The sequence below is a fragment of the Arvicanthis niloticus genome, chromosome 8 (assembly GCF_011762505.2).
Source record: "Arvicanthis niloticus isolate mArvNil1 chromosome 8, mArvNil1.pat.X, whole genome shotgun sequence".
Classification (NCBI taxonomy): domain Eukaryota; kingdom Metazoa; phylum Chordata; class Mammalia; order Rodentia; family Muridae; genus Arvicanthis; species Arvicanthis niloticus.
The window spans coordinates 80,243,157-80,268,834 of NC_047665.1; the positions used below are offsets into that span (position 1 = coordinate 80,243,157).

Below are 25,678 nucleotides of genomic sequence, written 5' to 3' on the forward strand. Positions count from 1 at the left end.
CTTGTATATGGGGTAGGCCATGATGCATCAGTGTGGACCAAGAAGGACAATTTGTGAGAAATCAATTCTCTCCCTGCAACATGTAGGGTCATCATGACTGGCAGCAGGCACTTTTACCCACTGAGTCATCTCACCAGCCACTACAGAGAGGATTAAAGTGAGCATACTGCACAGAGAAAATCAGTTTTACTGCATGCTGTTCCTCCCAGGATAAGAAACCTGGAAGGCAATGGCCTAAAGACTCAGGAGCCAAGCTTAGGCTGGGGAGTATGTTTTCTCGTGCCCAGGATTGTTCTTTTCCACTTTTTCACCTTGCTTCTGTGAAGAACAAGTGTGATTATAATTTAAAATAGAGGCTGAATAAATTAAATGTATTTCAGGTTGACTGCTTGCTTTTCTTTAAGCTCATAATTATACACGTTAATTCAAATGACTTTGTAATATTTGGGAAGAGAGGGGGAAATCACAGGGAAAAGGTTTGGTACAAAGAAGAGTTGGAAGTGGTTTAGTCTCTGAAAGATCTTGTGCACTGTGTGGCTCTGTCTGTGTCACCCTGCTGTAAAGCCTCCTCCCAGGTGCCTGTAGCTCCCAACCCAGAAATTTCTCTTCAACATCTGCCTTTCTTCTTAGCACTTTTAGAACTTGTTTTCCTCATACAGGGCAGCATTTTCCTGCCCATTCACTTAACTCTGCATTAGCAGTGTGGCAGAGGGACATGATTCTGGGGGATACATAGCAAAAAATACCTTCATTAAGAGGTGCTTGGCCACTTCCCAGTCAGCCTAATTCATTCAAATCACTCCTGACTCCCTGAATGTCAACTTCTTGCTTTATAGAGTAGTGACTTTCTGCTCTGTCTTCCAGGGATTTTGTAAAGAATAATCAAAAGAGATAATGCATGCAAAGTGCCTTGTTGACTATTTGTATTTTGATAGCTTTCTCTCCAGTGCCAAAAGCTTAACCCAAATGAATAAATGCAGCGAAGGGAATTTAAAACACTTACTAGCTCTATCATCTAGCACAGTTTCAATCTAAGCCTTGGTTTCCTTATTTGTAAGATATGAAGATGATGCATAGTTTGTCAAGTAGATGCAAAGATCAATTGAGACATGCTTACTGCATAATGTAGCCAATGCCGGAGCTAACGGGGCCCAATAGGAGTGGGGTGGGCAGAAAACTCAATTTTTTTTTTTCAGATGAGAGCTAGTCTCCCAAGAACAGGATCCATGTTAAAACCCCCCAAACCATTTGTATATATAGAAATTACAGAAGCCTTTTTTTTGAAGCCCTCTGTGTATGAATTTAAAAGTGTTCATATTCCTCTGTTTCTATCTCTGTCTCATGAATGTGTGTCTGTGTGTATGTGAGGGTTGTGGAGGATTGGGTACATGTGCATGCACATGTATTTACATATGCATGTGTATGGAGGCCTCAATATCTTTCTCAGTTTTCTCCGCTTTATTTATTAAGACATCTGCAGGATGCTGACTCAGTGAGGACGAGTCATTAAGCTCCAGGGTTCCCCCTTCTCCACTCCAGTGCTAGGATTACATGCATGCATTTTGATGTGGCTGCTGGGAATAGAACTCATATTCTCATGCTTGCATAGCATGTTGCATAGCATGTGGAGCCTATTTCATCCTAGGAGTAATCATTTCTAAGCTTTGGAATAAATCTAGGGTTCGCAAAAAAAAACATTCAGTCCATGAAGAGAAATATCTTACAGGCCACAGATATCTACGCCAGCCCAGAGAATAGGCTGAGAATATTAACACTCCTCGAGCAAAAATAGACACAATTTCCCTTCTGTATCTATTTCTAACAAATAGCAACACCCCAGACCACCAGTATTCATAGACCTGGTGAGGTTTCAGAACATGGAGAGTTAATGAAGATTAGGATGACAATTAGATCTTGGATCCCCAAAGGAGAAGGGGTTTTCAGTACTTACATAGGATAAAATGGTAACATTTAAAATGTGTACCCCTGGAGGGATGAGCTACTAGAAAATTAATTATCTTCTTTCTGCCTCTCTCCCAGCTTTTTTGTACCATTTATGGCAGATTTGGAGTCCCTCCCTCTCTGCTCATTTTCTTTTGGGGGGCTTTGTCCTTAATTCCTGGTGGTACAATTCAATGTTGGCAGCAAGAAGGAAACAAAACAAAATAATACACAAGAAAAAAAAATCAGAGACATTTTTTATGACCCTAGAGCAGAGAAGTCAGCAAGCATGATTGGCAGGAGAGAGGCACTGGAATAAGCTGAGATGCTGATCTTGCAGTCATACTGTTACTGTTACTGTAACAGCAAAGGCCCATGGAGGGACAACCTCTGATCTAGAGAATAGACTCTCTAGATAGACTCTCAACATTCCAGTTGGGCTGTCAATCACTAGCCCCAGGGTCAATCCCAAGGGTAGACTCACCTGTCAGCCTTATTAAAAGGATAAGAAGACTAATTAGCCCTTTAATGAGATATTGTATTTTTCTTCCTAGAATCCCACTTCTATTCCAGTAAGTTTCAGCTCACAGCCATGTGGCTTCCTATGTCAACCCACTTTTCCTTTCCTTTTTTTTTTTTAAAAAATCTCTTTTCTAGATATAATTTCCTTAACACTGTAAGCCAACATTTTAGGCTCTTTTGTTCTTTCCCTAAAGTCTTGACACCTCCATTTAGTTGCCAGTCCATGATGTGTCTGACTTCCAAGTCAATTTCAATGGCATGGCTTTTTTTTTTTTTTTTTTTTTTTTCTTTCCTCAGGATAGTTGCTGAGGTACGAAGCCCTCCTGCTCTGGGGGTTTATCTCCTTTAAATTTTAATAATAATTATCATTAGCTTCCATTTGAGTCCATGCCTGATTTCTTTTTAAATGAGACTTATAACCCCAAGAGATGACCCCAAATTTCCCTGTATCAGTGTGGTTGTAGTTCAAGTTCAGTCTCTACTTCTTGGCTCTTGGGGATCATTGCAGTTTCCTACTTTTCTGAGCTATAGTTCCTTAATTTGCAAATTGACATACGAATACTGAAGCTTTCCAGAGTTTGTTGCAAGGGTCAAATGCAATAAAGATTGTGAGCATCATTGAAGAGTACTAAATAAATGTGTAGAATCTGAGGCATCCCTTGTATGGTACATCTCTTAGCATCTTCTCCGCTCCTGAGAACTTTCTCTATGACTATCTACTCAAACTCATTGAACAATGGCTGACTACCCTCTGCACCCATGTCTGCTTAGATAGGTTTCAGGATGCCGCCTTCAGATGCTAGTACATTTGTTGGATCCCCTCACAGATAAATATCCCTGAGTGTCTGCAATGTCTCAGCAGGCTAATGTGTGGCTCCAGATAAATAAGTCATGATTCTTGCTCTCCAGAAATAGTTAGCCTTAGAAGCTCAGCCTCTATCAAGCTAGTAAACCCTGATATGACATACTCTCAAACACTGCTATTAAGTTACAGCTGCACCTTCGTGTTGTCACATCTATATGATGCTGTTCTTTCAGACAGTCATGGAATTTTTATCTCTGTGGTTACTATCAAGGCCACAATCATTTCCCCAAATTCATAACTATATTCTATTCTATATTCTATAACTATTCTCATTTATCTCTTCCTCATTCAAAGCATTAAGTGTCAGTTCTCACCATTGCCCTTAGACAATATCTCTTAGGTGTCTCTCCATTTCTCAAGGAAAAGCCACTGTCCATGCTCATGACACTGCTTTGGATGCTGGAAGCAACTTGTAGCTTCTCTTGTCCCTCTATGTCCTGCTTCCCACCCCCACACCTAAACCCCTAACCCTGTCCCCACTGTAGTATGTCATTGAAGGGGTTGCCAAGTGAGTTTTCCTCCTGTGACCAACCTGACCCACAACCACAATTTGCCACTAGGTTTGCTCTAGGTTTCTTTCCCACTTACTTATATAGTCTAGATGACATTATTACACAGGCTTATGTGGTGACATAAAATGAATTCCTCAGTGGCCAAGAAGTACCAGAGGGAACAATGGTGAATTCTAATGGAGGTGGCTGATAAATGGGTAGACTAAGGAAACAGTGCCATCTGACACATGGTGAAAGGTGCCCTTTACAATAGTCTCCAAGGCATCAAGAACCATGGCAGACCATCTCTCGTGCCTGGACATAACAGAAGAACAAAACAAAGCTAGAAGCTGTCTGGGATGGTCTCCCTTCTGCTAATGGCACCCAATTTGTGGCAGTAATGAGATATTAATATTGTCAAATAGCAAATAAATAAATCCTTTAAAAAACAGACAAGTTGCAGCTCGGAAATTTTTCAGTTTTTCTTATTGAGAAATCAATACCCATCAGCAGCTTGAAATTAAGGGCAAGATTAGGCCTCAGTTTTATACATGCCTTATTGTATTCCAAAAGCTTTCTACTCAGTCAGATAAATCTTCTTTAAGAGGATTAGGAAACTTTCATTATCTTTATCTAACCTGAACTAACACCAAGTCTAAAAAATTAATCTATAGACTGGACAAAAGCCGATAGCTGCTGGGAAGAGAACAGACCTTGGCTTCTTTCTCACTGAGTAGGAAGAGCAACAGGGCAGCTGCATCTGTCCCCTGAGGATTCTGCACTGCTCACCAGAGCCCTTAGGAATGCCCTTGCCCAGCTCATGCTCCTGGCCTCTTGATTAATGAAAAGTCTCTTGTGTGGAATATTCTGGTAGCAGGAAACCTTTCTTCCTCCAGACACCTGCTGGCTTGCCTTTGCATTCCAAAAGCTCCCAGGAGGCCAGAGCTACAGAGGATGGACCTTGGGTGTGAAGAATGAGAAGAACTGATTTCTAGGATAGGAGAAGCTGCTGCCCATGTGCCCCACCTCTCAGACTCTCCTGGAGTGATCACAACAACCCAGGTGACATTACAGGTTTCCATATCACATAACAGAAATTTCCCAAAGTGCACTGCAGAGGCGTCATCCTGAAGCTACTCCCTACAAACCCCATGTGGGCTATCTTAGCACTCACACACTTAATGTTTGTCTCATTCTGTTGATATCAATAGCTTTGTTCTGCTTGAGTCTGCTCCTGTACAGCACCTGACATTTTTTTTCCATTTAAGCACCACATCCTCTGGATGTGAAGACATCTATGCTTTGAAACCCATGGAGGTACCATCTTCAAGACTGAGGATCGTAGTTCTTGTGGAGAATCAAGCCCAAGTGACAAGCAGATGTTAGAACATTCCAACCCATCTTTGATCACTAATTTCACCCAGTTCCTCCACTATCCTTTGAGAACGGACATGTCTGTGCCTTTAGTTCCAGATAGCAAGCAATCTTAAGTCTCCAAGCAGTGATCTTGATCCAATCCCTTACCCTCTCTCTGGCTGGATCACTTTTGTTGAAAATGGCAACATCTGTAGATGCCAATTCCATGACAAACATCTTTGAATCTCTAAAATCATGTGAGGTAGAGATAAGAACCAATAGATTGGATAGAAGCCAAGCTTTAGTACCGTGTGTCTCTTAAACAGCTCTTGAGGAAGACAACCATTGAAACTTGTATCCACAGATATGTATAATAAGCTGGTAATGGCTGTGCTGTCCAAAGGAAAAAGTGGGCATGTGAAACAGAAGCTATTGAGTGAGAAGAAATGCTAACTCCCATCTACTGTGGTCTATGAAATCAACCAAAATAAGTTATGAGTTACATCTTATTTTTCAAAAATCATCCTGGCTCTAGAAAGATGGTGAATATATTTCATGACCTAAATGTATTTAAAAAAAACTGTTGAGTCTATGAAAGATTGAATTGGAAAAACTGAAGTTGATAATGACTAAATCATACAAAGAGCCCCTTTCTGAGAGCCCAGTAGATATCTCTCAGACATAAGCTGCATACTTTTGGAGAAGTCAACCTAAGCTTCCCATATGCTGCAGAAATGATGTCATTGGGTGATGGAATTCTCTTTGAAAGTTGACTCTTACCATGATAGTATAATGATATTTTAAGCAGTGGTAGTGATTGGGATAATTCAAAACAAGTTTATTTTGATTGCTTGCCTTGCCTTACCATGGTCTTCAGATAACAGACCTGCAGACCTTTTAAACTCAATACATTGTATCTGGCATCGGACTAAACTAAGTCAGATGTTGAGAACAATAGACAATGATACTGAAGAACTGTTTCTACTCCTTTTAATTGTATGAACCTATTTCTGACCTGGAGATATCATTATGATAAGCTCCCTCTTGGCTCCATTCTGGAACTGGAAGGAAGTATAAGCAGCAGGAATGTGAGAGAGAATCAAACTGGCTATAACTCAGTGTCATTTCTAGGACTCATATGGCCAGTTTCACATTAATATTCGCCTTTTTAAAAATGAAACAAGCCTTAGAGAAATAAAGGCTTCTGTGATTAATACTGCATTTATCAATGTTTGAATCTTCCACCAGCTTCAAATGCTAAGTTTCTTAAGAAAGTTCAGCTGTATATGAACAAAAGCTTCCTGGTGAGAACAAAGTGCCAGAGGAAAAAAAATTGAAAAATTTCTAGAAGAAGATTTAAAATTCTCAACCTGTGGATTTAATAGAGGGAAGTGAGGTTTTGTGTCTATATATAAACACAAGGAATAATATTGCATTTGCAGTCCCTTTCCAAAACGAGCATTCGTCACAGGTCTAGCTGTAACTTACCTTGCACTATGAGATGGACGCGGGAGGTTTTGGGGTGATTGTCTGTCTGGACAGAGCAGGTGTATGGACCTTCATCATACACATCCACATTCTGGATCATGATACTGTATTGGGTTGGCGTGTTGACCAAGATGATTACTCGAGGGTCTATGGACCACTTGTCATTCCCAGCATAGAGGATTGTGCTGCGGTTTAGCCAGGCCACCCTGGTGACCCGATCATCTATGGTACACCTGTGAGGAATGTGGTGAGAGGATGGAGAGGTGAGGAGGAATAGAAGAGAGGAAAACGGACCGGAGAGGGGAGAGGGGAGAGAGAGAAGAGAGGGAAAGAAGAGAAGGGGAGAGAGGGGAAAGAGTGACAGAGGAAGGGAGGGAGGGACAGGGGAGAGATATATATTATACATGTGTTTTTACATGGCAAGGAGAAAATGAAACAGCAACAATACTTTAAAGACAGACAGTCAATTATTAATAAACTTCCTGAATACAGGCAGGAGAAGCTTGAATCATCCAGAAGAAGCCATGATACAAAATCATTTCTCCTTGATTTAGGAGCATATTGCCTGCACATGGCTTTTCCTCTTACTTTACCCTCAGGCTTATCTGAAAATTAGTTTATATTTTTTGAGCACATTTACCACATTGCAGTAGCAAAGGCCCAGAGGCACAGAGAACCAAAAGTAGATCAGTATTTCAAATAGGTCACAGATAATCCATGAGCAAATACTTAACTTGTAGTTAATCAAGACTTGAATTTATTTACCTCAGACCTCCCATGTGCTGATAATCTCCTTGTGCCCCTAAGCTGCATGAAGCCTGCAAAGATGGATCATATTCACCTCAAAGACCCAGGATTTCCTCAAGAGCTCCCAGCTACCTCTGAAGATTTCAGGGCAGGCAAGGTTCTCAACAGTGTCAGTCTTCCTCCTTCCCACACCCATTACTGCACCCTGTAATCACAGAGAGCCCCTCAACATGAGAGTCTGAGAATGCAAATGACTATTGTTTGCCACTGCTTATGTCCTGCAGTTTATGAAGCCGAGAGAGAGAGAGAGAGAGAGAGAGAGAGAGAGAGAGAGAGAGAGAGAGGTGTCTGCAGCTGGGGAAGAACACAGGCAGTTATGCCCAAGGAGCTAAAAATAGATACAGAAGGACTCAGAATGCAATGTGAGAATGAACATGCTCTGAGGGGCCAACAATGTGCATACCCACAACCCATTGCAGGACACTCACAGTAGACATGGTGGCAGAGCTGCTGTCCTGGCACTGACAAGAGACAGGCTAGTCTGTTAACTTTCAGGTAAGAAAAACCAAGCTTCCCCCATAGTCTGACTAGCACTGGGTTGGAAACAGCGGTGATCCAAGAAGGTTGAAGAGATAGATGAGCTCTGAAGAGCACAGATTGGCAAAGAGACCAGCCTCTGTCAAGTTCAGGAGCCACAATAAACGAAGGCGACAAGGAACAAAAAGCTTCTACTTTTATTTGGTGCAGTTTTGTAACCTTCAGTGTATCAGCAAACTGATTTGGTTAAACCATAGCTTCAAATAATTTACGTTCCTCTCTAGAAAGCAATTCATCCACTTGAAAATAAAACACCCCTAGAATGTATTTGATGGGGGGAAAGAGAGGTAGAGAGGAAAGGAGGGAGGGAAAGAGAGAGGGAGAGAGACAGAGAGACAGAGAGAGAAAGAAAGAGAGAGTGGAATTTAAACATTTCAGTGATTGATAATCATCATAATTTATCCTCAAAATTCGTGAACAAACTCTTCTCTAAAAGTTGCAAGTGTATATTGTTCCTTTTTGAACTTGAGACTACCCTTCCTTTATATGTCCCCAGCAGTATGCATTTTATGCTTGAAAACATTTTATTGATCACCTATCATATTTATGTGTAACAAAAATATATAGAGATTGAATTTCAAATTTTGTTTATGTCCTTTGGCTATAAAACTGTAAGTAATAATATTTGCTTTTAAAGTGAGTTACCACCACAAGTATAAAATTGACAAAACAATATAGATGTGTTTCACATTTTAAGTAACAATTAACCACAAAAAGTTAGCTTGAATTGTAAATACAGAGCTTAATCTCATGGGTAAGCCTGGTTTTTTTTCATTCCACAAATTAAGAAATCATTTACTTCTATAATGAGATAACATTTAGGATCAATTCTTTTCTACTTTTGCTTTTAAAGCAACCTTGTTAACAGAAACACAAAAATGGCAATAAAAATCTCCTATTACAGTGCCACTACATTCTTTGAATGCCTTCCAAGATATATGGCAAAAACTGCACAGTAATATAGCCTCAAAAATTATTTTGATAATCTCACAACTGACAGTTCAATTAGTTGTTCTTTCAATTTCTTTTAAAGCAATGAATTGGAAAATACTTGACTTGCAGTGGGGTTCCTAACCCAATGTTACTTTCAGTCAGCTTCACACTCTCTGGACAAAGTGTACTGATAACATTGTACCAGGGCCCCTCCAATGATTATAAATGGCATATTGTCCTTTCACTAGAAACATCTGGTTTAACTCACTGTACTCAGAAATACTGTTTTCATATGTTAAATCATACTGCCTTCTATGAAAAGCACCTCTTTGAGCTCTGGCTCACAGGCAGAGGACTCATGGTGTTGCTATGAATTTGCTCCTGTTGCAAGAATGAGACTTTTTTTGCTTGATTATTGTGGGCACTTTTTCAAGGACAAGGTGCTATTGGAAAGTGCCATGTAATGATGATAGTAGAGAAAATACTGTCTCCTGGATGATTGTGAAAGGGGCATAGTCATAAGAGAAATAGTCCAGTCATAGGTACTCTCTCAAAGAGAGTAGATGTAGGGAGTTAGACAGCTTAAAATCCATTTCCTCAAAAACTATTATTGTCTTCATATGGGACCAGCAAATTACCAGCACTGTAGCAGAGAAGTGTGATTTAATATTTATCAATCAAAACCCATGTTTTCAGGTAAGCGCATGACCCAAGTATCCTTAGAAAAGTCAGGTGGCCCTTGGATACATAGATCCCAGTGAGAGCAGCCATGCTTGCTTTACTTGCTCCTCAGCTGGGTCTCATCAGTGGACACGAAGTACAAATAGAAAAGAGTATCTGAGGAAAGCCAGGGAAAGCAGTTCTTAGAACCTACAGCAACGGAGAAATTCAGTGGACTGGTAGGCTTGGCAGAGGATAACAGCCTTCTGCATGATGGTTCTTAGCTCCTGGCTCCTGGCTTCCCCCAGGACCATTTGACTCTCCTCTGCTTGGTCCCCTGAACAGTGGGGCAAAGAACTCAGGAAGTATTGGAGCAGTAGGCTTAAGTGATCTTCTAAACCTCTGTTCCTTCCCTGCTATTTGATGTTATGAGCTGGATCCTTTTTAACAGGAAGTGTGGAGGGGGCCATATTTGATGTTAAATAAAAGAGAACTACCAGTCAAGGTGAGGAAGGTTAATAACTTTCTGGTGTTTTGATAACTTGTAGACATGGAAAATATGTACAGTCCAAGCCAACCCTACCTAGTAGTCTTTGGTGGAACAGAACTCATTATAACTCATTTGTAAATGGCCCTTAAAAATAGAGCTGGCTGGCTGTTCCTCCAGGAGTACTTGTGAGAATTTATCATGTATTAAGATAATCATTCCACATAACAACCTTTGAAAAACCATCTGCAACCCACAGTTCACAGATAAGGCAGTTGAGGCACAGAGATATCCAGTGACTAGTCTTAAAGCATGGAGAGACCAATCAAAGCAACTGAGACCTAGGCTGGCCATGATGTGCTTCCTGATTTGAAGCTTTGAGAATCTCAGGACTGAGGCTGGAAGCATGTGGCTGGCTGTATCTAACCACAGTTTCACAAATCTATAGCACTTACATTTTTCATAAGTGATAAAATAATAATATAAAAGGAAAAGAAAGCCATTTAGTGCCATATTTTATGTGTCCTTAGGCCATCTATAGTATGAGGTGAGTGGGTAAAAATAAGAATCAGGGTGAGCCAAGGAAGTGTCTAGAAGGGCCCTTGGGGAAGCAAAGTCTACTCTTCAAACCCACTAGTGTGAAGTGAGGGATCCCTAGAATTGGTTTTTATTAGTATTCTTTTTTTTGTTAGTATTATGTTTTGTTTTGCATTTTCAGAGGTGAGGCTCCAAACTTATAGTTGAAAATAAGGGTTTCCAGAGTTGGTAAACAGGGGAAAACTTGGGCCAATAAGGCCTGCTCCCTTTAACTTCCACCAATATGGCTGGCAAGACCTGAGACTTTGCCTTTGGGAAGCTTCCCCACTCCTGCTCTGGGGACTCCCCCTTGAGAACCACTTGTCTCCTTAAAGAACTAGACCAGCCACTATTCTGAGCATACAGAGTGCTTTTGCTAAAAGTACCAACTCCTCACTTGGACCACAAGATGACTTAATGTTAAGTGGAAAGCTGAGCACGTCTGTCTTTGCTTTGGATCTGACTCCTCCATTTATAATCACCTGCTTACTTCTGCAGAGAAGTATGCTCATTGCTCAAGTTGTGTCTGTGGAGAAGCCATTGTTACCTACCCAGTATCTTTCCCCTTCAATCCCGAAGAAACAGATAACAGAAATGGGGTATTGTCAGCTCTTTAGAACTTTCTGTGCCAGATTCTCAAACACTCTTGAAATTCTCAGGTCATTGTCCTAAAATCTATAGTTACCTAAGGTCCCAGGAACAGCAACGGCTCCCAGGACAGCCTACCTTCTGGATGAGAGCAATTGCTTCCAATTTCCAGTCTGAACATTAGAGAAGCAGCGATCACCTCCTGAGAACGAGGCTGACCCTTCAATCAGTAAGGATTTCTTTAGACCTACATGCAGAAGCAGACTGGGACAAGGAGCACTCATAGAGACAGTACCTCCTCAACTATGCATGCTTCTTTTCCTCTGTCAACTCTCCTGTTTAAGCTTTAGTCCCTGGCCGGCACCTGAAGACACAGTCAGACCACTGGACCCCTTTATCTGATCCTTTTCCTTGGTACTGATGAAACCCCTTCTTGTGCTTTTTAACATCACTCATGAAGTTATATGCTTACAGGAATAAGCAAGCCTAGTCTGTTAGGGCTGCAGGCACCAGATCTTTTATCTTGAAAACATCGTTTGTAACACAGGCTAGAATTTTGGTCAAAAGACTCCATTTCCTGAAATGCAAAAGCTGCAAACTTTAACATTTTTATCTTCTTTATTCTCATCTTTTATTTTATATTTCACCTCTGAGAATGCAAACGTAAAAATGCCATCATTCAACTGGTACTTTACGAGCATCTACTGTATATCAGACAACTTTCTTCAGCTGAGAGTACAGTGAAGAGGCAAATTCCCTGCCTCATGAAGCTGTATCTAGTGAAAGACAAAGAAAACAGAGAGATACAGACAGATCAGTTCCAGAGACTGAAGCATGGAATAAAGAGAACCATGGCAAGGAAAGGAGAGGCCTGTGGGGGTTGGGCAGATCTTGGGCAGAGTGGTGAAGAAATGTCCAGCTGGAGCTTGGATCAGGTGGTGAATCTTAACCACCGTATTCTGAGAGCAGCAAGATGCTTATCTGAAAAGCATGCCCAAAACTAAAAACAAGACTCACTCATACACACAGAAGCCTGCAGGATATCTGAAATATCCGTGGACACGGAGAACAAGTCTTTTAAGCCAGACTCACAGTGCATTCCTCCTATATTAATAGCTTTGTAAGTGTTAATGTTGGAAGCACTGATGACTAGAATTTGGGGGGAAAGTGGCTTCACTAGAAAATGCCTTCATATTTCTACTGTGTTGGAATCATACTTGATTGCTGCCATGAGGAGAGAGAGAGCTAGAAGATACCGCTCATGCTCTGATTCAGACCTGTCGTTCTAAATCTAAATTCTCTTGTAATGCACTGGTAATGCTGAGGATCTTCAAATTATTTGTCACATTTACAGTTAAACTTCAGCATTTAAAACAGCGGTTCTCAACCGTCCTAATGATGCAACTCGTTAATGTAGTTCCTCATGCTGTAGTGATCCCCAACCATACAATTATTTTTGATACTTCAAAGCTAATTTGGCTACCGTTAGGAATCACAATGTAAATATCTGATAAGCAGGCAATCTGATATGTGACCCTGTGTGAGGGTCCTGACCCACAGGTTGAGAACCACTGATTTAACGCTTCATCTGCTGGGCTGTAAATAGCACGTGGATAAGGACAGCACTGGTGCTTTTTGTTCCATATGACATCACTTCCCACAGGCCACCTGGCATCCAAAAGGTGATCAATACCTATTTGTGATTTTAAAACACCTGCAATGTCTCTCAATGTGGCATCAAAAGAACATTCAGAGGGTAAACGGAATGTCTATGGAGATACTTGTCCCTCGGTGAGGTTTGTACACTCTATACCCAAATGCAGACATACACACAAGGTCCCAGGGGGTATAATTTGTGCATTTTTCAATCTAATTTTTCATTTATATTATAATTGGGAAAATGTAACGCATCCATAGTCTGGAAGTAGCATAGTAACAATTAGATTTAAATATTCAAGCTGGTACTTGTTTCTATTATCACTGTGCTACAGGGAAGTCCTTCCATTCTCTCAGGCTAATGAGGAAAATACAGAGGTGACTTATGGGGTCAGTGATGCATTCCTGCCCAAAAAAACCTGAATGAGACTAAGTCTGCTGGGTAATGAAGGTCCCTTAGGGTTGGGATGGGGAAGACTCAGCCATCCCATTGCATTGGTTAAATTAAAGAATGGTGGCCTATGGCTGTCAGTGCTGTGGTCCAAGATCCAACTTGGGATCCAATTTTAATAAAATCTCATCTGTTTCACCAAACAAATATTGCAAATTCCAATTTTGTGCGTAGAACTTATATTTTGAGAATTTAGAGTCATGTAATGGAATATGCTGAAGGCATTTATATCTAGTTTTATGATTCTATATAAACTTGTTTTAAAATAATGTTACCACTGGGAAAACATGAAAATCACTTTTCAATTCTTGGACTCTACCTTTAATGTAATCTTCTACAGAGTCCTCAATTTAAGAAAAGCAGGTAGAGGTAATGTGTTGTATGTGAAGGTTCCGAATACACTTCTCTGGATTTCTTCCATTAATGTGCATTCCAATATTAGCTTGGTGCTTGTTTGCTTGTCTTGATTTTACTTTTTTTTGTTAATTGAGCGTTAAGCAAATGTCCATTAAAAAAGACTTTCAATCTTTCAAACCTTACTACATCTCTTGATGTAATGCATCAAAACATGTTCATACTACCAGCTGAGGAGATAGGACAATCTTGCTTTAGAGAAGTCATAGAGTAACAATAAATGACTTTTCAGAGCAAAAGAACAGGAGAGCTCAAATGAAATATCATTAAATCAACTCCCAATGCATCCTAAATTGCAAAAGCTGTTCTCTTGGGAGGCTTTAATGTCTCTGTTATTTCTTGAGTTACAAATAGAGCTAACTCTAAAGCATCAACAAGACCCTAAATTATGAAAGGGAAAACCCTTTATGGTACAGACAGTCAGAAATTTCACATTGGTAATGACTCCACTAAAGCTAATATTTGTGCTGAGATATTGGTTGAGAATATTCTGAGAGCCTCAGCAGAAGAATAGGGAGGAAATAAAAAGCTTCTGAGAGAGGACTCAACCCCAAAACATCTAAACAGTGTGAGAGTCTAAACTCAAAGACTGGTATGCACATGCATCATAAATGCCTTTTATAGTGGAAACTGGTGTCTCTCTAATACTACGTGGAGAGAAGGCATTACATTAGTACAGAAGATGTATGCTTTATGTTATACATGTGAGTATACATGTGTCTATATATATGTGTGTGTTCTAGTGTTTATGTGTAGAAAGGAAGGAAAGTATCCAGAGGAATGAATGTGTATATACATATATACATATATATACATATATATAATACATATGTATATATACATATATACACATATATGTATATATACATATGTATATGCATATATACATATATACATATATGAGTATATGTATATATATACACATATATACATATATATATACATATATAAACATTACATCATTTATTATTACTCTATGACTTCTCTAAAGCAAAATCTTCTTCCTATACATGTGGGGTACTCCTGTGTCCTAACATGCACAGTGACAGTGGATATCTGCCTAAAAACACAGAATACCTTTACATTACATAGGAATGCCAATGTGCCGAGGAGTAGCTACACTATGAGTAACCTGACTGTCCACACTGGAGATATAGTTGTATGACCAAGAATCCTGCATCCTTCTGTTCTACTCTGTTGGCATATGTGCTGATGAAAATGGTCTCCTGGAATGGGAGTAAGCCATAATATAGAAGAAAAGAGATCTGCTGTTAAAATAAAATGTTATAGTAAGGGTGAAAAGTATTGGATATAAAACACTTAGAAAAAGATGATCAATCTGCTGTCCCCTAAGTGAAGAAAAATAGTAGAAACACGGGTGACCTTGTATTACAATAGGAAACCATGGAGACAATTGATGGCTTCTATTTTCTCCATAGTAGATGACAAAGTTGCCAGCTGAAAGCAAATGGGAGGCTAAAAATAAGGGGAAAGGGTCAAGAACAATTGAAATAACTATTATGGAAAATGAAAGCATAATTGCTAGAGAACTGTCCTAGGATTCACATGTTGTGTTGAGGTCCTTCGTGCAATTGGTCAAGAATGTACAACTCAATACCCTGCCAGCTTTGCGCACAGTCTCCTGCAATGCTCAGCTTCAAGCTCAGTACAAAAGACTGTACTCACCAACTGTTGAATCTGCCAGGTGATTAAATCAGAAGTCTAGTACTGAGAATAATTAATATTTGCTGAGTAATAGCAGTGAAGGTATCTGTGGCTTATAGAGAGAATAGGGTAGGGGAAATGCATGTGAAGTCTCAAGAAGTCCTAGAGCCAATGAGCAGAATCAAAGAAACTACACATTACTAAAGTTGAAAGCTGTTAGCTAGCTGATAATCACTGTTTTCAGTGAACAGAAAGCCAGGAAGGCCATCTAGGTTGATCATGACAATGCTGAGGGGGATGGCAGATGTTGAGATTTCTTGATGAGCTTTAATGACACTTGTGCAAGTGTTATAGTGTAATATTTTGGAGCTAATGAAGGAGCTTGACATCAAACAAACAAGAGCCCATGTAAAGATATTTTGTTTAAGTTTTGTGTCTGTTTGTACTCTGTTGCTATGATCAACATTTAACCAAAATCATTAGGAGAGGAATGGGTTTATTTCATCTTACGAATCGTATCACAGTGTACCATTAATGAAAGTAAATGCAAACTCAAGCAAGAACTGAAGCTTTGGAGAAATGAAGCCATGGAAAGATGCTCACATTCAGGCAGCTTTCTTATAAAACCCAGGTTCCCCTGGCCAGAGACAGTGCTGCCAACATATGGTGCTGGGCCCTGCAGCACTCATATCAATCATAAATTGATACAATCTCTCATAGCATGTCCACAAACCAATCTGCTCAAGGCAATTCTTCAGTTGAGGTTCTTCTTCCCAGGTGACTCTGGGTTGTGTCAAGTTGACAATAAAAACTAACCAGGAAAATTCTGAGAATGTCTATTTTCCCATTTGAGAAGTTAGGCAGGATTTTTGAGTTTATAGCACTCATCGTTCAGTGTTATTATGGGGACTGGAAGAAGTAATGCATGTGGGTGAGATGATTATACCTGGCAATAACTAGAACCTGTCAAAAAACCCTCTCCCTCTTCAACTGTGGTCCAGGAACCTAACCTAAGTGTGATAAATCCTCTTGTTCATTTCCCAGAACTTCCAAGGTCATTCTCTTTTATTTTTCATTCTAGAAGAAGTGAATTTTAGCTGCACAGGTAACCTATGGCTGTAATCCCACCCCTCTAAGGGGTCAAAGCAGGAGGATAACAAGTTCAAGACCAACCTATATAGTGATACTCAAACTCAAAACAAGAGCAATAGTTATTCTTAATAGTTATTCTTAAATAGTGATGATTTTCCCATGTGGTGTCTAATTAGCAGACAGATCTAGTCTGCTTGTGAAATTAAAAATGAACGTCATAGTTTTAACATGAACTAACTAACTGATGCATGCTTTCTCGGCTTGCCTACAGATTCTTTTCTACTTCCAAAAGATCCTTTTTTTTTTTTTTTCTTCCAAATGTGTTCTTGGTTCATCCCATGTGGAGCTATGGGATAAGGTTTCATTTCCCTGCCTCGTTTATTTTTTCAGTTGGAGGCGGTGAGACAACTCTAACTTTGTATTTTCATCAGGCCTCTTTCACACTGTGTTGACAAGAACAGTGATCGGCTGGTTTCTAGATTGATGACCTGTGGTTGGTAAAATGCTGTACTCCTAAAAATCCATAATTGGGAGATCAATCAATACAATTGTGCACACCTGCAAGAGAATTCATTGGGCCAACAGGCCCTGATCGATTCTGCAGAAATGTCCTTGACTTAAACAGGTTTGCATAGAAACAGGACCATCATTAGCCTTGAAGAACTACTACTCTCAGGCCAGGTAGATTGAGGGAGAAAGGAATCAGAGTCACACTGTCAGTGCAGACAGTTGTGTCCTGGAGGGATGGAACAAGGAGAGACTCACAGAGGAAGTAAACCTGATCAGCAGCTTGAGAAAAACAATGTCCATTTCCCTAAGAGCCTGGACAAAGACTGATGGGCCCAGCACAACTGTGAAAATCATTTCAAGGGCCCCGCCTACTCCCAGAAGACACCGCAATCTAGTGAAGCATATTTTGCCCCACAGACAGAGATAGGGTTACATCTTAGGACAGATGGAGTATGAACATAGATTTCCTGAAACATGTCCTAGTAAGTACACTGGGTAAGTGCTTGGCATAGCATCTCTTCGAGAGCTGTCTGACTTTGGGAAATCTTCTTTGGCCCACCTTGAGACTGACGGGATTAGAGAAGCTAAAGCACCAGCAAAGCCATTGCAAAACCAATAAAGCCTGGTGAAAATACCATGCCTTTCAAGTTAAAAGTGGGCTCTCTCTCCTTTACCACCCCCAGCCCACCACTCTCTTCTGTGGGGCCCTGCTCCTGGCAGAAGGTGTGTGATTTTACAATGCATGGGGAGGATATTAGCCCCACGGCTGCCCACTTGTCTTTCAGAGATCTCCCAGGTGTTGCCCCCTGGCTGGGCTGCAATGCTCTAAGAAGCCACCCGAAGCAATTCATGATATTTATTTGCCACCTGGCACTCTTTCTTCCTTCCCACTTACAGCTTTAAAACCCAGCCTCCCGATTTGTTCATTAAACTAGGCAAAGAAGTGAGCAACATGAAATTAAAAGGTTTCCAAGCATACACCATTTTAATCCCATTCAATATATTATCCTGACATATTTACTCACGGCCATGTCTGTCTCAGTATCATCCATGGAAAAGTATAAATTAAAATTTTAAATTAAAAGCAGAGAGTCTGGGGAGCTTGATATCTTTTTGAAGAATGGCACGAGTCAGCCACAGGCTCCCCACATGAGCATCATGGGAGCAACGACTCCGGAACTTCAGAAATTACAGCTCACGGATTTTCCCGCAAACACCTTCCCACATATAATGTACGGGATCACAGAATCCCAAAGACGGCCTAAACCTCCCAGGTCATTCTTCTTTTTCCATTACTGCACATAAACAAACCCTTTCTCACTTTCTGCTCAGGAGAAACCCAGAACTGCTACGGGAATGATTTATTTATGAAGCCAAACGATACAGTGAAAATGGATTAGCTTGTTTTCTATCTGTAGGATTTCTAGGTAACTTGTGGATTAACAAGAATAAACACTTTAATAAGAAGTTCCAGTCACAGGTCTGTAATTCACTAAAGACCAGAGCCTTTCCGGGCATCAATTTTTTCACTTAGAAGTTAAGTAATACATTTTTAAAAACTCATCATGTGAAGTGAATCCTTAAGGAGATGAACCTTCTTAATACTACTGTTAATGGCTGAGGACCACGGTGAACAGTCTTTGAGTATTAGCTCTTCACTCAACACTGTAAGAAGATGCCTCAGATACAACATTTTTGACCACTTATAATGTTCATCTCTCATTCTACATATATGTCAGCTAAGATATTTGGAAAATTAAGTTGGACACACATCTTTTTTGGATGTCATTTATAGACCATGCTGTCTCAAGTTTAGAAAGCAAAGATTGTTGCATATAAGTAATTGTGGTGGGTTGAATGGCCAACTAGAAGGCTGGCAGGTTTGTGTGGTTCATTCTGTGCTATCCAGAAGAGTCTTTGTATCTGAATAAAATTGTATTTAAGGTTTTCTTTATTTAAATAGATCCCTCATTAAACAGACAGATGGGCAGGGACAGATGGGGGAGAAGGGGTGGGCGATGAATTCGTCACCATTCATATAAGCACTTCTCCTGTATGTAGGATGTCAGCTCTGCCTGTTTAAAAATATATGTTATGTATTTTTAATAAGCCAATCATCTTCTCCAGAACAGTAGCTTATTTTATATAGATTATGCAAACTGTCTCTCTTAAAAAATAAAATAGAAGGCAAGCAAACCTCTTTCCTTGTGTCAGGAAGGGCCCAGAGAGATTCCCCAAGGGCAAGAAAGTCTCAGGGTAAACTTTTGCAAATGCTTCCAGTTCAGGCCCAGGAGTTGCTGGTTTGATTTCATGTCATCTCAGAGCCTGCATTTCTGGCTGTTAGCATCAGTGGAAAGAAGAATGCTTAGCCCCTGAGTTCCCAAATTTCTCTGAGGAAAGCAGAAGAAAAAGCAGGAGGCTTTCCCCCATGTGCCTATGTACCGAGGGAAGGGCAGCAGCATGTCCAAAGAAGCCCTAAAGTGTATGTATGGGAACTGTAGAGCCAAGCAGAGTGTGGATGCTTAGTGCAGGCTGAGACTCTGTAGATACTGGTTACTCTGAAGCAAAGGAAAGAGAGATGGGTTTCTGAATCATGGATCTCAAAGAAGAAAGAGACAGAGGGAGGAAAGGAGAAGGGGGAGGATAGAGGAAAGCAGAAAGAACAAGCCCTTCAATTGGTTCCAAGTACATAACGGATGGTCCACAGAGAATGCAGCACCCTGTGTTCAGTGTATGTGAAGGCTCGGTGTAATTATGCTCTTCCTGAGCTCATGTTAGTTACCAACTCCTGTGAGTTTTTGACAATCCTGACTCCCCTGTGACACCTCCTTACTTACTATCCCACAGATCTGTCAGTGCTGTGGAAAACCTTTCTTCACGCTGCCTTTGCCCTAGGTTAGTCCAGGCCTACCATTTAATTTTTCCACACATACTTTGCCTAGCTCAAGTCCAGATGTGGGTGTCTCCTACCCACATTATCTATAGGAAAGCTGAGAAACGTCTTGTTAAGTTAAGCCGTAGGGGATTCAGGCCAAGTGGGGAATTACTCCTGTCTTGGCTCATTATAGTGAATAATAAAGGGATACTTATATGTGCATTTTGGTAAATTATTTATCGTGTGCATAGGAGAATCAGACCAGAATATACATGAGAGAAACAACTGTCAAATCTGAGCTCCTAAAAATACCCAACCTACGTGTTTACAACAACCCTGTTCCTTTCCCCCTTAAAGATGGAGGTCAGACTCACCTAACTTTATCCCAGGCTCTGTGTGTAGCCCTCTGAAAAGCTGGTGCATTTTATAAACTATTTGTCATCTTAGTGTAGCTCTAGAGTCACTTGAAATAATCTGAGGCTCCCAGTGGGACCTCTGCTTTGTGTTCTTTGGCTCTCATCAGGATGTAATTGGGAGATTAAGAATCATTTCCAGGCCAGGTTTCTCTACTATCTCTATCCCCGCTCCAGCCCTAATCACTGTAAACTAATGGTTGGTGAGTCCATTCCCACGGAAGGCATTTTTTTTAACCTTTTCTGCTGTCCTCTGACACTCCCGCTTTTTCATGTTTAGGATAGAGATCTAGAAAACTTTTGTGAAGACATGTAATACTCTTTCGAATTTTAGGGAAATGAACATAGGGAATACAAAGAGTTTGGGGAACCAGATGTTCCTTTTCTAAGAATCAAGAGATTGTTCTGCCTACATCTTCACTTGTAACACTTTAGAACATCATCAGCATCGTTGTCGTCGTCATCATCATCATCATTGTCCTGTTAATACTCTACAATCTTTCATACCTATTACCAATGGGAAGAGTGTCATTAAACAAAATTGGTGACTTGTCCAAGATACTTGTGACAAATGACACTTAGCTCATTCCTTGCCAGCTACTGTCATCCTTTGTGATACTATTGAGTGTTAGTTGAAAACTCTTCCTGCCCTGTAGGGACACTGCCAAGGCTTACAAGTGATGTTTCACGATCAACAGAGGGAATGCACCATGAGGATGAGGGTGAGGGTATCGAAGAGGGTCAAGGGGGAGAAATAAATGAGAGAAGTCCATAGGGCAGTGGGGTTTCAGATATCAGAGAGGAGCCCTTTGGCTGTGTGCTGGGTAGGTTTTTCTGAACATATACCTAGCCATGTCTTAGAAGAGGACCCACAATTAAGAAAATGCCTTCATAACATTGGCCCATAGGCAAGACTATGGGAGATTTTCTTAATTATTGATCGATGTGAGTGGGCCCAGGCCATTGCACATCTTTGTGTACAAGAAAGCAGACTAAGTAAGCCATAAGGAGCAAACCAGAGGCAGAGTTCCTCTAAGGCTTCTGCTTCAAGTTTCTGCCCACAGGTCCCTGACTTGAATTCCTGCCCTCAATTTCTTTCACGACTGACTGTGAACTGGATATGTAAGCTGAATAGATCTTTTCCCACTCAAATTGCTTTTGCCACAGCAATAGAAACTCTGAGACATACTGTCTTCAAATGCATTGTAGAAAAGACACAAGAGGTTTTTTTTTAGTTCTTGTTAGTCATAGGAACCAAAATCCTGAGTACCAGCTGCAGAAGCCAGTGAAGAACAGGAGGCAGTGTTTAATGGACACACTGGATATGTCTTGCTTCCTGGTCTAGTTTATGCTGTGTGTGTGATGTTCTTGGTAGAAACAGGGAAGATGGGGATTCCTGCTTTAAGGAAGGACAAACTCTTGATGCTTTTGGGGGTACAGAGTTTTCTGTTCTAGCCTTTGGGTACAGGGGACTAAATATGCTTCCAATTGGAACAAAGAACTTATCTGTAACTACTTAGGACTCAACAGGGTCAGTTTTTTTCTACCCATATTTTCTTACCCAATAATGACTTTTCCAAAATGGAAATGTTATTTTTTCCAGAAGCAAAATTCATCGAAAAGTAAAAAAAATTCACCAAAAAGTGAGCCCAGAGAGTAGTGGTTCCAAAATTCTGTTCCATTCTATACCAGCCCACCTTTCTACTCTCTTTCCTTTCCTCGCCTTCACAAAGGTAATCCATCGTAAGACCTCTTTTATAAAAGCTTCCCACATTCTATCCTTTTCCAATTGACCAGTATTGTAAAAATCTCTATTGTAAGCTTATAGGTAAAATATGGGTGAAGAGACTCCTTCAAAGTGTTTAGATAAAGCATACACGCTCCAACAAAGCCAGATAATAAGCCAGGCCAGAAGGTTTCCCCTGAAGGAATCTAATTAAGAACAAAGCAAATGTACATTAACATTCTCCTCCAGCTAGCCAGTTCACCTCTGAAAGTATTGTATTGTTGTAAATCTGAGAGAAGCCTTAGTGTTAGGGCGAAGAGGAGAAGCAGAAACAGAGAGAGCTAGGGAGGGAGGCTTCGGGTTTGCTACATTGGAAGAGCCATGGAGGGATCCAAAATGAAATCCTCTCTGACATGGGCCTCTTCTGAAGTCTCATGAGGCTGAGCATGGCTCAGCAGATGTCAGGGGAGGGAAGCTGGCCTTGCCACTAAGGCTAAAAGTGTTTGGCAAAGTGAATGGTCAGCAATTAATCAAACAGTTTTTTTTTTTTTTTTGTTGTTTTTTTTTTTTTTTTTTTAATTTTGTTTGTGTTTTGTAAATGGAAACTAGGTTAGTTTGACTTGCTGGTCTTTTGACAGGGGAAATGTTATCAATGTATAACTCAATACCCAAGACAGGAGACCCCGCCTATAAATAAAATCAAGCACACCATTACAGCTTTGAGGAATGATAATGGCTAGTTTCTTCATGAAAGTTTATTATATTGTTAAAATCATAGGAGTCCACATAGATCATTCAGGAAATGTGTGACAGATGCTTATCAAACCACTAAGCAACTCCTTCTGTCATGGAGCAGGTAGAGTTTCTGCAAGGTCTTCTTACATGAGGTTATAAGAGGTTAGAATCCCCATCGCAAATGCCCAACTGCCTCTCCTGACTTTCCCATGGAGAACATAGTAAATTCCACACTGCTTTCCCATCCTAGTCCTCCACAGTCAAGGATGAAGGAGATGATGCTATTCTTCATTGTCACCTCATTTTGATCTCAGGATCTTCCCTTTACTACTGTCATAGGCCCGTTTCACATCATCTAGTTCCCATTGAGAGGTTAGAAATAAAGCCTGTAAGAAGAGAAGCCAGCTTCAAAAGGGAGTCAACCTCAGAGAAAGTATGATTTAGTGGTTTAGGCTTTGCAATGCTTAGAAATTTGAATATACATATTTCAATTCTTTGAGGGTGTAAAAGGTTCTATCCCGACAATTTACAAAAGAGATGGAGATATGCACACACACAAACACGCACATGCACACAATATGTTGTTTCAGTATTATCCTAATATTCACAAACAAAATGCTTACTTCTGTACCTAAGTGCATTCTAGAAAAAAAAAAAAAAGAAGCACATTTCTATTCATTATTATATTTAAGTTTGTAGTCAGAGAAATTAATTTAGAAACCAATCTGGAAATGAAGATGAAAACTATCTGGCTTCATATGATATAATTAGTGCATAGAAAATCCAAATGTACACATTGAGCGAGGAAGACCAGAATAAATATGGAAAGTTCATGAAAATTAGAAACACAACGTTAATACAATAAAAATGTGTCTCTATTAATTGACAGTGAAAAATTAAAAACTAATTTTATTTATAATAGAATCAAGTGAGTAGAACTGACTGAACCAAAATTTAAAATTAGAAGTATAAAATTTATACTCTAAAAATTAAAATTTACTAATGAAATGAATTAAAAAATGCCAAAATTTAAAAAAGAAGGACATCAAATATTCAAGGACAATGGAATTGTATATTATCAAAATGACAATATCTTCCAAGTCAATCTGTATATTTAAAGTGGTTCCCAAAGAAACTCCAGCTGGATTCTGTTTTAAAGTTAGCAATAGGAGTCTAAGAAATTGAACAATAAGAATAATCAGAGATTTGAAAAATGGGAAATTCTTATTGTAAGATTTAAGGTAGTGCATTTATTGTGTGTGTGTGTGTGTGTGTGTGTGTCTGTGGAAAAGCATGCGGGTGCTTGTACAAGCCAGAACATGGTATTGAATCCCTTAGAAGTAAAGTTAAAGCCACTTTGAGCTTTCCTATGTGTGTGCTGTGAATCATATTCCAGGTCTACAAAGACAGGCCACTGGGACATCTCTCCAGCTTCTGTCACATTTATTATCAGTTGATTTTTGACAATAGTGCCAATATAATTGAATATGGGAAGATAACCTTTAAAATATAGTGCTGGGATGACTAGATATCCACACGGATTTGAACTAAGATGAATGTGTAACTCGTAGCATACATTTTAAGGAAACAACTCAGTACATTTTGTAGATCTATAAATGTGAGTTAAAATTTTAAATATTTTAGAAATAATTTTGTACATACTCTTTGAGATTTTGAATTAAACAATGGTTTCTTAAATAAGTTAGCAAAAGTACAAGCAACTAGTCAACTAGTGCAAATATAGGTAAATAAGACTCTATCAAACATTTGCAGGTGAGAAAGAACCATCCAGAAAGGCAAAATAAAATGGGTGTGGTCACTAATACTTTTAGTCAGCTAGGAAGCTGAGCAGGGGGACTGTGGTGATTTTTGGGCTAGCCTTAACTACCGAGTATTGGGGCCTTCTCATAAGTACATAAATAAATGGAAAGAAAACATGAAGAAAAAGAAAAAATATTTTTAAATATTTAAATATTTATGTACTTGATAAATTATTTGTTTCTAGGTTCCTCGAGAACATTTACAATTCAAAAAAATAAAAAAGCTAACAATTGAATATTTAAAAACCTGTATATGTATTTCCCTAAAGATGTACAAATTGCCAGTAAATATAAGAAAATAAGTCACTGTCATCAGTTGAATGCAAATTGAGCTATAATTCCATATGCCATCACAACCACTCCAGTAGTTATACACAACAACAAGGAGGATAAAAAGACAGTAGAGGAGAAAATCAAGAGGTAGATAAAAAGACAAAAGTGGATACAAGGAAAAGAGTGAAAGAAGACAGAAGGAAAGAGTAAAGAAAGAAAAAGAGAGTGAGTGTGTGAGAGAGAGAGAGTTAGAGAATGAAAGTGACAGCTATTGTGTGTATGTGTGTGTGTTGTCCATGTGTGTATGAATGTGCACACACACAAGAGAGAGAGTGAGAGAGCACAAGAGGCAGTGATGTTATTACCCACTACTCCTTTTCACCTCTGTATTAGATATGCTAACCATTTATTCAATAAGTTAAGGAAAGGAGATACATTTGGGAGAAAGAAATCAAAACCATTTCTCTTATTCATATATCTATTCATTTTACGATTGTTTTGTAGAAAATGTGAAACAACTGATTTATAAAAAATTCCTGAACTATGAGCAGTTGCATTAAGGATACAAAGTAGTTTTTTTAAAAGAAATACTTTCCTAAAAGCTTCCTAAGTATTAACTAAAATTTAACGCATGGTATTATTTATATTAGCACCAAAATAAAATATTTTGCACCAAATATACAAAGCATGCAGAAAATAGGTAAGGAACTAGTAACGTGATGTAAGAAATCATGAACTCACTAAATATACGAGATATTTCACACTGGCACAGAAAGACTCAATATTGTTATGGTTCC

General features: G+C 39.6%; 1 protein-coding gene across 6 annotated transcripts in view; it reads right to left on the reverse strand.

Annotated features, from left to right (window-relative positions):
* Opcml (opioid binding protein/cell adhesion molecule like) overlaps nucleotides 1-25,678 on the reverse strand; it is a 1,093,816-nt gene that overhangs the window by 251,606 nt on the left and 816,532 nt on the right. For all 6 annotated transcript variants that reach the window (XM_076939692.1, XM_076939694.1, XM_076939695.1 and 3 more), the window contains one exon: nucleotides 6,664-6,896. In XM_076939692.1, the coding sequence (XP_076795807.1) occupies nucleotides 6,664-6,896 (233 nt within the window). The remainder of the gene's footprint in view (nucleotides 1-6,663; nucleotides 6,897-25,678) is intronic.